The following is a 14,034-nucleotide window of genomic DNA, read 5'->3' on the forward strand; positions in this document are numbered from 1 at the left end:
TACGTGAAAACGGGTTGGCTGATTCAATCCCCGTCGACTCTTTTGAATTTTGTTTGCTTTCGTATGTCTGTTTGATTTCTTCATAGAGGCTCCATGAAAGACGGCAGAGACGCAGCACTTTTCCTGAGAGAATAAGTAAATACCTTCCAGAGTGGTATACTCCACGTAGTTGGCTTTTAAGGTGAGTCGCTGCTTGGATGCAGCATATGATATCCGTTGGCTTTTTAGAATCAATGATTCTTCAGATTTGCAGTAAGAGTTCAGTTTAACGCAACAGTCTAATGTAAGTTAACGAACGTGAGTTGACATGGTTGTCAACTTACCCGTTTCAAAACAAATGTAGACAATATAGGTAAAGTGTGAGAAATATTGGTCGTCAACTTTAATGTGGCAGTTGTGAATATTGAAAACAAGTTGGTTTGTGCTCATTCGTTAGCTTGCCTACGCTAACTTAGCTGCACACGCGTTCATTTAGCTGTGTTTTCATTCGTCCAGGCTGAAATCCCTTTTTGAGGAAAAGGGTCAGCCAAGATGACGACTAACTTGGGTGTTAAGGCTCTCCTTAGCTGGGTAAGTTAATATTAACATTAGTTGTACAGTTTATTCCTGTGAATTTTCAGTTTTACTGATGTCTTTCCCCCTGTACTATACTAGGTCAACAGTATGAAACTGTCCGACAGAAAAATCAGTATCGAGGATTTGCAAGATGGGGCAGTCTTACTGAGGCTTGTTGATATGCTGTAAGTATGAGCATGTGATGAAGTGGTTGGCTTAACGTTATGTAAACAATGGAAGGCCAGTGATTGGTGGACTATATTTTAAACATGCTTCTAACCCTGCTGATGGGTTCTTGGAAATATAGACATATTAACTCACTGTAGTAAATCTCAGTTTTGTTTTATTTGTGTCATCTCAGGAAAAAGGAACCCAACTCCTATCTTGCTGAGTCTGTTGAAGATCGTTTCAGACTCATTTCGGATTTTGTGGAAAGTGAGTTTTAAAATTGTCTTGACGTGTTTTGTGTGTGGTTTTAGTGTAAGCCTTATACTGTGAAGTGTTCTGGTTTCAATAAGACCGAGTCACAGTGCTTCTCCTTTCCTGCAGTAATCTTGGGTGTGGTCTCAGAGTACCTGTAATGATACGCTGAAAACTTAGACTTGGACTTAGGCAAACTTTAATGGTCCACAAGTGAAATGACTTGCCACAGTAGCTTAGAAACATTCTTAAAAACCACACGTAAAAAGAAAGATAAAATAATAAATGAATAAAACATGCTAAGTGCCATGCTTTCTTTTTATGTCTTGCTATTTTTTTCAGAAGTAACTTGTCTTTTCGTCTTGTTTATTAGGGGATTGCAGATTTAGTGCAGCTAAAGGCACTTCTTTATCCTGGGACAACATAAGACACGGCATCGACCTAACAGTAGAAATTGCAAAGGTAAAAGTCTAAGAAATTATATTAGATTAGAGTCTTTATTGTCATTGCACGGTAGCATATAACAATATACATTACACAACGAAATTGAGGTACAGCTCTCCCATCAGTGCAAAAGATAAATATTCAATAAATAACTAAACTAGACAAAGCATGTACAACAAACAAACTAAAAAGGACACTATATACAAATTAGAATGTAAACAGGACTGTATGATATTGCACTTCTGTTTGGGGAAAAGGAAAAAGCTTATTGCACAGTCATTATTTTCACGAAATAATAATAAGTCTGTACTCAACAGAGGTATATTCTGAATAATTTTTGTGTTATCACCAGGTGCTTTTGCTGTTGGTGTACCATGACATGATGAATGACCGCTGCACACTTAACATGTTGGATTGCGAGGTGGAGGTAACTACTTTCCACTGCTGTGCCTTTAATTTCATTCATCATGTTTTGTGCGACCATTTAATCTTTTGTCAATGTTTTCTCACTGTTAGCGAGAACTGGCAAACCTCACTAGTTCCTATGTGATGGAGAGTGAGGGCTGTGTTTATCTGAGCAATGGACTTGTTGCCTACTTGACAAGAAGATGTAAGTCACAAATTTGCTAAATATGCAATCACGCATGCACATACCAGTTTTCTAGTTCAGATTTTACATGCAAATTGTTAAATGTTTTCTCAGATTTGCCGGTCTCCCGCGACATATTTGAGCGATCAGCAACTACCTCTACGTCCAATCTGTCGTCGATGTCCTCCTTCTCAGATGATGATTCTCCTGTCTTCCGCCGCACACAGAAAATTGCTTTTGTGGACATGCAGACTGTGGCTTCTTCTTCAGTCAGGTATCTGTCTGGATTAAAAAAAAAAAAAAAAAAAAAACAATATTAAGCGTTAGTAATTTGATGTCATTTGATCTTTTCAACCTGTCAATCAAAGGTGACTTGGTATTCCCCAATACATGTCCCCAAAACAAATATTTAAAGTTTTACCACAAAATACCACACAGATCATATACTTAAACATAGATTTTACTATTTTGATGTTTCTGTAACTGCTTGCTCTTTCCTAGATGATAACTGTGTTTATAATATTTGCAGAGAATCACAGAGGATTAGCACTTTTTTTTTCTTAAATGGATTCATGTTTCCACAGAAAGACCTCCCACTTGAGAGAATAAGTGAATGAGTGTTTAATCAAAACTTGTAATTGGACTATATATGAACACCTATTTTTCCTAATCCATAATCCTTTGTGATTAGAATTTTCTTGCTTGTTCTGTTTTTATTCTCATAGTAAATCTCCTCTGGAGGATATTATGAACACACCCAAATTTCAGATAAGGAAAATGCAACGACAGATGATCAAGGAGAGAGACTACAGGGATGACCTAGAGAGGGAGTTGGCCACCAAAGTCACACTCATTGCACAGAGGGGTAAGATATTTAAATTTGTGTGCTGGAAAAAAAATATTTAGGTCAATAAGAACAGTGGATGGTACTTTTTGTGTTTTCGGTGTCTGTTTCACAGCTAATATCAAGTAGGCTTGGAGCTGCTGAATTTGCCGACTGTAGTTTAACAGATGTATGACAATGTTGTTTGCCTTTTCATCTTTGTTTTTGTTTTCATCTTTTTCTTCAAGTTATGTTTTGCTATACATGCAATTTTTTTTTTTAATTTTCAGAGTCTCATATTAACCAGTTGCAATACCGACTGGATAAGCTGAAAGAAGAGCGAGGAGATCAGGAGCAAGCTATCAGACAGCAAATTAATGAGCTTGAGACCAAGAATGAGAGGTACATATACGAAAAATAGAGCTAAATGTATCTTTTGAGAGATTTCTTTTTTATTAATAGTAAAACTCACTATGCTCCATTTATTAATCCGTTCCTGGACCAATTCTTAAGCATTACCAGATGTGGCTGATCATTTATTGCCGTATGTTTACCTCTAAAGGTTAAAGTCCTTGTCAACTTAAAATTAAAAGGGAACAAATTGATCTAGTGGACTGTTCATGTTACTTTTTTGAGCTTTATCAAGGTTGTGGTCATGCAGCAATGGCAAAGGAAGCTACTGTATGAAATATAGCATGACACATTTTAATTATTATTTATTTTTTTTATTCAAGGAGAATCAAGGCCATATTCCATACATAGAAAGTGTTGTGCATAAGTGGAAATTGGAAATTTAGTTACACTTTTTTTCCCATTAGGTTACAAATGCGTCTTAATGAGATGTTAAAGCAAAATAAGGATCTGAAGAGTACCACTTCAGTTCTAGAGCGTCAAGTGGATGAGCTGGCAGAAGAAAATGGCACACTTTCGTCTCGGGTAATGACATGTCTCAAAATTTGACGATTTTAAGACCAAAACTGTAATTTTTGTAAAGATTGCAAAATCTTTGAATTATTTATTTATTTCAGATGAGAGCAGTATGTTCACAGTTGGCCATTTTTGAGGCAGAAGTTGGCAGACTGACTGAAACCCAAGCATCTGCTCAGGAGGAGTGGATAAGCAAAGAAAGCCACCTACAGGCACAGCTCAACCAAGCAACTGCTCAGAAGGTAGACTGTAGATTCACAACAGCAATTTTGAGATGACTGTTTGTGATTTAACTATATGGTTATTAACAATAATGTTACATTTTCATGTTTGGCCATGTAAATAAAACATCGTTCTTTTTTCTCAAACACCCCTTAACCTTTGGTCTGATAGATCCTAGTGTACTTTGGGGGTAGAAAGATGAAGGGAGTAGAAAGCCCAATGTCTATTGTCCAATTAGACAGAAAATCTAATTGGAAATAATCGTAGTACTTCTCTCGTAGATGATCGCAGTTTTGGTTAGTTCAATGTACAATGCCTATTTTTCCTCAGGACATCCTGGCTGAACAAATTCAGATCCTGCAAGGAAAAATTTCCTGTTTGGAGGATGAAATTAAAAAAACTGCTATGGAAGAAGCAGGAGAGAATATGGGGCCTGTGATGGAGGTGAAGTGTAAATTCCATGCATAAAAAGATGTCCGATTCATAATCTGTTTTAAGCTGCATTTTTTTCTGTATTTATTTTCTGATGGTTAATGAGAAAAATATCTTTTTAAATTTTTAGAGAGAAATGTTGGAAAATGAAATCAGTGGTTTGAAGGATGAATTGGAGAGCACATTATGTTTCCTGAAAAAGGCAGAGGCGGAAATTCAAGCAAAAACTCAGCAGCTGACTGAATATCAACATGAAATTTCCCAACATAAAGATCTCCTGGAGCAACAGAAGCGCCAAGCTGACGAAATGATTCAAGTCAGGGATGAGCTTTTGGAGAAGTTGCAAAAGGAGCTAGCTGAACAGAGAGTCATTTTACAGCAGGAAATCCAGGAGCTTAAACTTAAGCTTCAGATAGCTGAGCAGCAGAAAACTGAGGAAATTATCAAACTACAGCAACATATTGCTGCTTGTGAACAAGAAATTGAAAAACTGAAGGAAATAAAGAAATCGAAGGAAGACCTTCTACATCAGACTGAAGAAAGTGTGAAAGATCTTGAGATAAGATTATCTGTTGCTACTTCTCTGTTAACCGAGAAAGAGCAACAAATTAATGGCCTCAAAGAAGAAGTTGACCTTCTTACAGATGAAACTAAAAAAGGCAAAGATCAAATTCAAGCCAAAGACGAAGAGCTTGCCAAGTTACTTCTGGAGAAATCAAATGAGCAAGAAATTCTTCAGAATAAAATCCAGAACATAACTGCCCATGTGGAAGACCTTGGCACATCTCTCAAGCAGGCTAGGCAGGAAATTCAAATTAAGCAGGACCTCCTAGCTAAAACTCAACAAGAGACTATCCAACAAAGGGAGGTATTTCAACAAGAGATTTCAACCCATGAAGCGGAAGTACAGAAACTAAATGCAGAAATACAGGTAAAAAATGAGCAGCTTCTTATGCTAAAGAACACCACCTCCCAACAGTCTGAATCTCTGGGGCAAGAGATTAACGATTTAAACAGCCAAGTGGAAAGTCTGACTGATTCTCTTGGAAAGGCTGAGGAACAAGTTCTTACTCAACAGGCTATGCTTACACAACAGCAGCAGGATAGTGCTTACCAGAAAGACCTTCTGCAGCAACAACTATCTGCATCTGAAGAGATGATAAGGAGCATGAAGGAGGAGATCCAGACAAAAGAGAAACAGTTGAACTTGTTGAAAAATCAAAGTTCAGAACAGGAGGAAATGCTACACCAAGAGATAAAAGAATTAAATAAACAGGTGGAGGGCCTGGGTTCCTCACTGAAGTCTGCAGAGGAGAATTTGCAGTCCAAGGAAATTCTGTTGGCAGAACAACATCTGCAGAGCACTCAGCATATAGAGGCACTCCGGATGCAAATGGTAGCATCTGAAGCTGAGGTGAAGAGGCTAAATAAGGAGATTCATACTAAGGAGGAACAGCTTGTTCAGCTCAAGACTGAGATGTCCACACACGTTGCACAGCTACAGCAAGAGATTGATGGGCTGAACCAACAAATAAAAAGTATGGACACTTCTCTTGAGACAGCCAAGGAGCAATGTCAAGCCAAAGAAGATATGATAGCTAAGCATGAGCAGGAAAGCAATTTACAGATTGAAGAACTTAGAAATCACAGTGAAGTTCTTGAGAAGGAGGTGAATCAGCTGATGCTGCAGATCCAGGCTAAACAGGATGAGGTAGATATGTTGAAAGTTGACAGTTGCAAGGAGTCTGAGGTCCTGCAGAATGAGATTCAAACTCTCAGAGATCAAGTACAGCATTTGAATAAATCACTGAAGACTGCAACAGAGCAGGTTCAGGCCAAAGAAAACCTGCTGGCTCAAAGGGAGAGTGAAATTTCTCAGGAAAAGGAAACCTTCAAAGACATGAAGATAATGTCTGAAGAAGAGAGGGGAAAGCTTAGGATGAGATCCAGGCCAAAGAGGAACAACTGGCCGTCTAAAAAGGGAGAGCTCCACACACACTGACATGCTACAGCAAGAGATAAGTTAAACAATAATCTGCTGATCTTAAAGCTGAGGAAAGTTCTACTCACCTTGCTACAACAGCAGCAGAGTGCTACAGAAGACTTCTGCAGCACACATCTGCATCTGAAGAGATATAAGGAGCATGAAGAGGATCCAGACAAAGAGAACAGTGAACTGTTAAAATCAATTCGACAGGAGAATACACCAAGAGAAAAGAATTAAATAAACAGGTGGAGCCTGGTTCCTCCTAGTCGCAGAGGAGAATTTGCAGTCCAAGAATCTGTTGGCAGAACAACACCAGAGCATCAGATATAAGGCACTCGATGCAAGGTAGCATCTGAAGCTGAGGTGAAGAGGCTAAATAAGGAGATTCATACTAAGGAGGAACAGCTTGTTCAGCTCAAGACTGAGATGTCCACACACGTTGCACAGCTACAGCAAGAGATTGATGGGCTGAACCAACAAATAAAAAGTATGGACAGTTCTCTTGAGACATCCAAGGAGCAGTGTCAAGCCAAAGAAGATCTGATGGCTAAACACAAGCAAGAAAGCAATTTACAGATTGAAGAACTTAGAGATCACAGTGAAGTTCTTGAGAAGGAGGTGAATCAGCTGATGCTGCAGATCCAGGCTAAACAGGATGAGGTAGATATGTTGAAAGTTGACAGTTGCAAGGAGACTGAGGTCCTGCAGGATGAGATCCAAACTCTCAGAGATCAAGTACAGCATTTGAATAAATCACTGAAGACTGCAACAGAGCAGGTTCAGGCCAAAGAAAACCTGCTGGCTCAAAGGGAGAGTGAAATTTCTCAGGAAAAGGAAACCCTTCAAAACATGAAGATAATGTCTGAAGAAGAGAGGGGAAAGCTTAGGGATGAGATCCAGGCCAAAGAGGAACAACTGGCCAGTCTAAAAAGGGAGAGCTCCACACACACTGACATGCTACAGCAAGAGATCAAAAGTCTGAAAAGCCAACTAGATCATATGGCTGACGCTCTCAAAACAGCTGAGGAAAATGTTCAGACTCACCTTGCTTTGCTTAACAGGCAGGAGCAGGAAAGTGCTCAACAGAAGGAGCTTCTGCAGCAACAACTATCTGCTTCTAAGGAAGAAGTAAGGACAATGAAAAATGAGATCCAAACTAAAGAAGAACAGGTGGCTCTGCTAAAGACTGACAACATAGAGCAGTCAGGCATGCTACATCAAGAGATCCAAAGTTTAAAGAAACAAGTGGAGTCTCTTGATTCCTCACTGAAGAAGGCCGGTGAGGATATACAATCCAAGGAATACATGTTGTCACAGCAATGGCAAGAAAATGCTCAACAAAGGGAGGTACTCCAAATCTTGCAGGAGAAAGTCCAACAAGTGGAGATTCTACAGAATCAGGTCAACTCTCGGGAAGAAGAGATTAAAAATCTTAAAGAATCTCAGAGTGAGAAAGAAAGCCTCCTTCTCAAAGCTGAAGACAAGCTTCAGACCCTCCAGACAGAGTTGGTGGATGCCAAGACACTCTTGGCTGATAGAGACCAAAATCTCAACACTCTGAGAGAAGAAGTCATTGCGCAAGCTAACTTTCTACAAAAAGCAAAGGAGGAAGCTGAAGCCAGGGAACAAAATCTGGCCGAGATAAAGGACGCAGGAGCAAAACAAACAGAGGTCCTTCAACTTCAAATCCAGAATCTTAAGTTGGAAATCGAGGCCATTTCTCTTGAACTTGTGGCTAAAAAGCAGAAGTTACATGAAATACAAGAGGAGTCTGGTCAACAGATGCACCTCCTCCAGCAGCAACTCGAGTCAGTAAATGCAGACCTTAACCAACACAAAGAGACAAAAGCTGAAAACATCAGGCTCAAAGAGGCTTTGTACGAGTTGAAGATAAATAAACTGACACTGGAGAAACAAGTTGAAACCATTGTCTTTGAGAAGGAACAACTTGCCAAGGCACATCAGGCCTTAGAGAAAGGGAACAAAGCATCTTGTAAACTAGAAACTATGCTGCAGCGGAAGCTGGAAATATTGAAAATGGAGAATGATAAACTGTTGAAAGAAATGGAGAAATCCAAGGAAATTGAGCTACTCAACAGAGACCTCCAGGAGCGGCTTTCAGCCAAGTCAGAGGCTGCAGAACACTACAAGATTCAGGTTGGTGTGACCACAATAGCAATTAAATTTCACACTCAGCTCATGTCCTTTCTCCTTAGTAATGAGTAATGTAATGGCCAATAAGTGAGTAGTTTTCCTGTTGTATCACAATTCATGTGTGTTCATAGCTGATTGGTATCAAATTTTTACTCTGAAGTTAATGTAGAGAAATGTGTTATATTATCACAATATCACAGATGGAGAAGGCTGCTAGTCATTACAACACCAAGAAGGAGCTTCTCCAGAAAAGCCAAGAGGAGGTGGATGAACTCAAGCGATTCTTAGAGGCTAAAGAGCGTGAAGTAAGGGACATTAATAGGGACAAAAAGATACTCCAATTTGATCTGGACAAGGTCCAAGCCAATGAGAAGAAACTTTCAAACAGAGTTGCCAGTTTGGAGGCACAGGTTGGTATTGTATTTTGTAGCATGGACTGTCTATTTAGTTAATTTAAAAGAAAATGAAGTACGTCTATTTATTTATTTTTTGTTTGTTTAACCCTATTCTGTCCTATGTTTAGCTGGCTTGTGCTGACAAAAGCCTGCGTGTGCAGAATAAGATTTATGGCAATGGAGGAAGCACCTCGGGGTCTTGTTACTTTGAGGTTCCCAACACACGTTCAAGTATTTACACTAAAGCCTCAGTGAAGAGGACCATGAGCTCTGACAGCCTGGACCAAAGTTCTCTGGAAGATTCTCTGAACAGCACAAGGTAACGGTTGAGATCTGGTGATGTGATGTGATTATGAGGGCAGTATTTATGGCCTCACTCCACAGCTGGGGATTATAAAGAGGGTGATAAAATATCTTGTACAAACCGTGATAATTGAGCATATTGGCAGGAATTAATATCTTAAGTGATCTGATCACAAGTGAGTATGAAATGCACTTCAAGACAAAATGAGATCTGATGGCTCAGACCACACTCAGTGTCTGGATGGGCTGTATTTGGTTATATTGTTGTAGTAGTGTAATTACAGGAGTGCTTCAGAAAATCACAAACCAAAATGCATTATTTTACTCTGGCAGGAAACTTTCAGCACCTGATGAATCAAGCACACCACTTCACACCACACGCAGTTCAGAACGCTTGGCAGCCAAACGCCGGGGTCTACAGGCAGAATCACTGGAGACTTTGTATTTTACACCGATAAACAGCAGACAGACCAACAGGTATGTACTTGTAACAATAATGGTGTTTGATACTGTATAAGCACCCATTTTGGTCTCTTGTCACTTTAAAAGTGATGAAATTATTTGTGTCATCCTACAGGTTTTTAATTTTTTTTGCATGTCTTTGAATTTGAAACAGTAACTTATCCCTTATTGCCCTCACATGTTTATATGATTCAAGTCAGTGCAACGGCTGAAATGTTTTGATTCACCTGCATCTATTATATATACTGTATCACAAGTAACTGTTCATGATTCTGACACATTTGTCCCTTCTTATCCACTTTTATTGTCAAAATCCATTCACAAATGCAAATATTTACACCTGTATGTACACACTCAGATTCTTGAAAGGTGGATTTTGACTTGAAATCCACTTTGTCTTTATTCTCCCAGGACCATTACAGAGAATAATATGGAACTTGATTCAGCCCGGAAAAATCCAACTTCATCTGTCAAACGCCGCAGGACCACACAAGTTATAAACATCACTATGACCAAGGTGAAGGAAACTCACCTGCACAGTAGTTGCATGTTTTTCATGTCCACAATGATGCTCTCTTGAGGCGTGCACATCTTAAAAATTACAATGGTTCACGCAAATACTCATCATTTCTGACTATTCTGACTTCTAGAAAACTCCAGGCTGCAATGAAGGTGATGAGACTTTCTATAGTTTGGCTTCAGCTCGCTCCCAACCAAACCTCTCCAGTGCCCACTCTGCACAACCTGTGTCCGTGGCGCTGTTTGACACACCTGCCAAGATGTCCAGCTCTTCTAGCGACCAGCTTGCTGGGCTACCAGGGTTGAGACGCAGCACAATCCATTCACAGGGTAAGCAAGTACCTGGAGTAAGGGAAAGAGAAAATGATGTCAGCATACAGCACCGGAATGCAATTTACATTCAAACACTTTTGTCATGAAACTTAATTCTCTGTGTACCATGATGCACTTATGGGGAAGTTTACACCTGTTTGACTTTAGCTACCAGGACATTCTGTGTGGGAGCAGAGAACGAGCCTGACGGTGCTCCTGATGATTGGATGAGGATTGCTGAGCTCCAGAGCAGAAACAGGGCCTGCCTTCCTCATCTAAAGAGCAGCTATCCTGTGGAGTCTGAGGTAAACGAAATGCTCACTTCACTTCTAAAACATGGTTTCAGGGTTGCACTGCCTTGCAGTATCTGTCTTTTTCACACTAGTTTATTAAAATCCCTCCTTTATCGATACCTTTAGACCGGTTGTGGCGGTGCATTAGCATTCACAGATGAAGAACTTCGCACGGGTGACCCATCTGACACTGTCCGTCGGGCATCCATGATGCCAGGCCAGCTGCAAGACTCCCTTGTATCTCACCGTCACTCCCTTATGTTGGGACAAGCAGCCGGTTCTCGTTCTCACCGTCTGTCCTTGATGCCAGGCCAACTATCATCCAAAACCAGCAGCTCCTCTCAGCTGAGAAGCCCAAAAGGGATGAAACGATCTACATCCACACTCTCTGTTCATCAATATTCACCTGAGGTTGGTTTACAGTAATATACACAGTAATATTGATGACATTGTTAGTTAATGCTTGATCCTGTCTGAACTCAATATACAGTCTAACATTATGTTTCTCTTTCTGTCTGAAGACTAAGATCAAGGCCAGCTGCTTCCCTCGGCCACTCACTCCCAAAAACAAGAACGTGAACACTAGGTCCTCCAGCTCTCATCTTCACCCTACTCACAGTCCAGTGAGTATATTATATCTCAAATATACTGCTTGGTTGGTTTTGCTGCATAGTTGTTTGTGTTTGTATGGATTCAGTGAGCATGTTTGGAATAGTTTTCTAACAATTTGACTTATGTTATTCTCAGGCTGCACAGAAACAGTCCATGACATTCACTATTGAAAACACCCCGAACAACAAGGACAGCTTCCTGCACAAAAGGCTGAACAAGCTACGCAGTTCTTCCCGGAAATCTCCAGGCAAGAGTACAAAGAAATCTCCCGCTCACACAAGTGCTCGCAAATGCCAGGAAAACAAGCCTCCCGGAAGTTCTCGTGCTGCAGTGGCACGAGCTGGCAGAGCTAGCAACTTTAAGTCACCACAGGTGTCAGCTAAGGGACTGAGGAAGTCTCCTCACGCCACCAGCAGGTCCGCAAAGTCTCCTGGACTGACAGCAAGTGCTCGCAAGGTAAACTTACAGACGAAAGCACTCAGGGTGTTATAGGACACATTACAAATATTTAATATCATTTTATTGTAGCCTTTAGAGTTATCATATACAGTACATAGTCCCCATGTCACCATTATGCTCATTGTTTAATGATAAAAATGACCTTATCTTCCTAATTGGAGTGCAAAAGTAAATATATTGAATAAAATAAAGTAAATAAATTACAATGTGATTTAGAAGGTTTGACTTGTTGACCACAAGTCTTTCTGATTGTGACAGTAATGAAAACTTCAGAGGGTACCTTTTAACTGGTGACAGATTAATGCGGTTATAGTCACATGCTTCACCCAACTGGTGTAACGCTTTTCACATTGATCATATCAGTGTAGCAGATCAATACAATGTTGGAAGTGTGTATGTATATTAACATGATCCTAGTGTTGAACCAACTCTTTGTTTATATTGCAGGGCTATTCTACAATTTAGTTTGTGTTCCTTATTATTGATGTAACTATGGAAATAATTGACACATGTGTTTGGTTATAACATTTCATTAACTGCAGAATTTGAACATTGTTTTCTGCAGCATGTGTCTATAAATGAAGAAAACCATGGAGTTCTGAACAGGTCACTGTTAATAATCAAGTGATTAAATTTACGAGGGTTTTTCTGCACTTATTAAAGACTAGCTCAGGGGTCTCACATTATTGTGTAATGACTCATGTGTTTATCACACATATTCACTTTATGGGTGTCCTCATTTTCTCTCACATTAAACCCCAGCAACACAATACTGCAACCTTTATCAATATTGTGCTCATGTTATGTTGTTGAAATGTGAGCTTTGGGTTAATCTGATTTTATTTTATGTTTTTCTCCCACGCAGATGATCAGAAAGATGAAAATCTGAGGCATTTTTTTTGACCGTTTGGACTTGTCATCGACACTTGATGCTACTTCTCTCCCCCTTTTGATGTTCTGTCCCTCATCCTTCCTGCACACAAACAACTTAATTTTTATCTCTATCATTCTTAATCTTTTATCGTTTTATTCTGTATTTTATTTACATGTCTGTCAATAAAAGATTTAAATTACATTGTGCATTGGACTCCTGTGTCGGGCCATCAGGAGAGTTAAGTGTTTACTATTCCACAAAAGTGTCTACACATCAAATTCTCACTACACTGATGGTAAAGGTTGGGTTGTTAACCTAGGCAGGGTCTCTTGGCCCTATATGCTCTATGTCTTTAAATGCAGCAGTTTGAGATTCTCAAGTGGAAAAAGTGTATTAAAGTGAGTTTAGTTCATTGCAGCCACTTTTAGTTAAGCACATACATCACTCAGACATAACACTAAACCACCAGCTAGTGGGCAAATGTCATCAACACTTTATCGACACTATATGCTGCAGTATTCCGTATAGACCGTCCAGTCTTTGTGTCTACTAGGAGACCTATCTGCAGTTGAACCGCCACTGAATTATGAACAAACCATCAGGTTGCTTTAACACTGGCTAAGAAGACAATTCTATTCAATCACATGTCAACAGAAAAATAAATGGCATTAAAAAACAATCAGATCCTCTCATTCCATGCATTTATTTATTTCTTACATGAAAGTGGACAACAGAATTTGTACATAACTGTGCACTGCATTTTGAAATCAACATCTCCATGATTGAAAAGAAGCAGCAAGAAGAAAATGTTTCTTATATTTGTCAGCCCCCTACTTGTACAATTAAAAAAAGGAAACGATGGTCTGACATCTGTAGCCTACTACACCAACAACACAAATAAAAAAATAACCCATACAAATTTACAAGCTCAAAACAATTAGTCATTGACATCCACTTTAAGTTTTGATTTAAATTGTTGATTTAAATTGACATTCTTTTCTTGCATTTGTACATTTAAGTTGACGAATATTTGTGCAACCTTTTAAATCCTGTTGTTAGGAGTTCCATATTTTTATTCCAACAACCGATATACACGTTTTAAAGTAGTACGAGCAAATTGGTGCCTAAAATCAAATTTTCTATTGTTTTCATCTTCTGAAATAGTTTTAGCAGTTTTTCTGGTAAAACTCTGATTTTGGCTTTGAAGATAATTAATAATGTGTGAAGTTCTATTATCTCGATAAGTTTCAAT

The 14,034-nt window shown here is 39.3% G+C and overlaps 1 protein-coding gene across 1 annotated transcript; it reads left to right on the top strand.

The window, feature by feature from the left end:
- Positions 1-30: 30 nt before the first annotated feature.
- Positions 31-12,983, top strand: numa1 (nuclear mitotic apparatus protein 1). The gene is given in 27 exon segments (XM_047595042.1): positions 31-181; positions 496-570; positions 655-740; positions 917-990; positions 1,349-1,437; positions 1,772-1,846; positions 1,936-2,029; positions 2,123-2,282; positions 2,734-2,873; positions 3,122-3,233; positions 3,650-3,767; positions 3,860-4,000; positions 4,311-4,424; positions 4,543-6,346; positions 6,349-6,381; positions 6,384-6,434; positions 6,473-8,556; positions 8,754-8,963; positions 9,077-9,267; positions 9,585-9,728; positions 10,125-10,230; positions 10,364-10,562; positions 10,713-10,849; positions 10,964-11,248; positions 11,359-11,460; positions 11,585-11,905; positions 12,774-12,983. Coding segments are annotated over 26 exon segments (6,933 nt in total). The 5' UTR covers positions 31-181; positions 496-531; the 3' UTR covers positions 12,798-12,983.
- The last annotated feature ends 1,051 nt before the right edge of the window (positions 12,984-14,034 follow it).

The sequence above is a fragment of the Mugil cephalus genome, chromosome 9 (genome assembly GCF_022458985.1).
Source record: "Mugil cephalus isolate CIBA_MC_2020 chromosome 9, CIBA_Mcephalus_1.1, whole genome shotgun sequence".
NCBI lineage: Eukaryota > Metazoa > Chordata > Actinopteri > Mugiliformes > Mugilidae > Mugil > Mugil cephalus.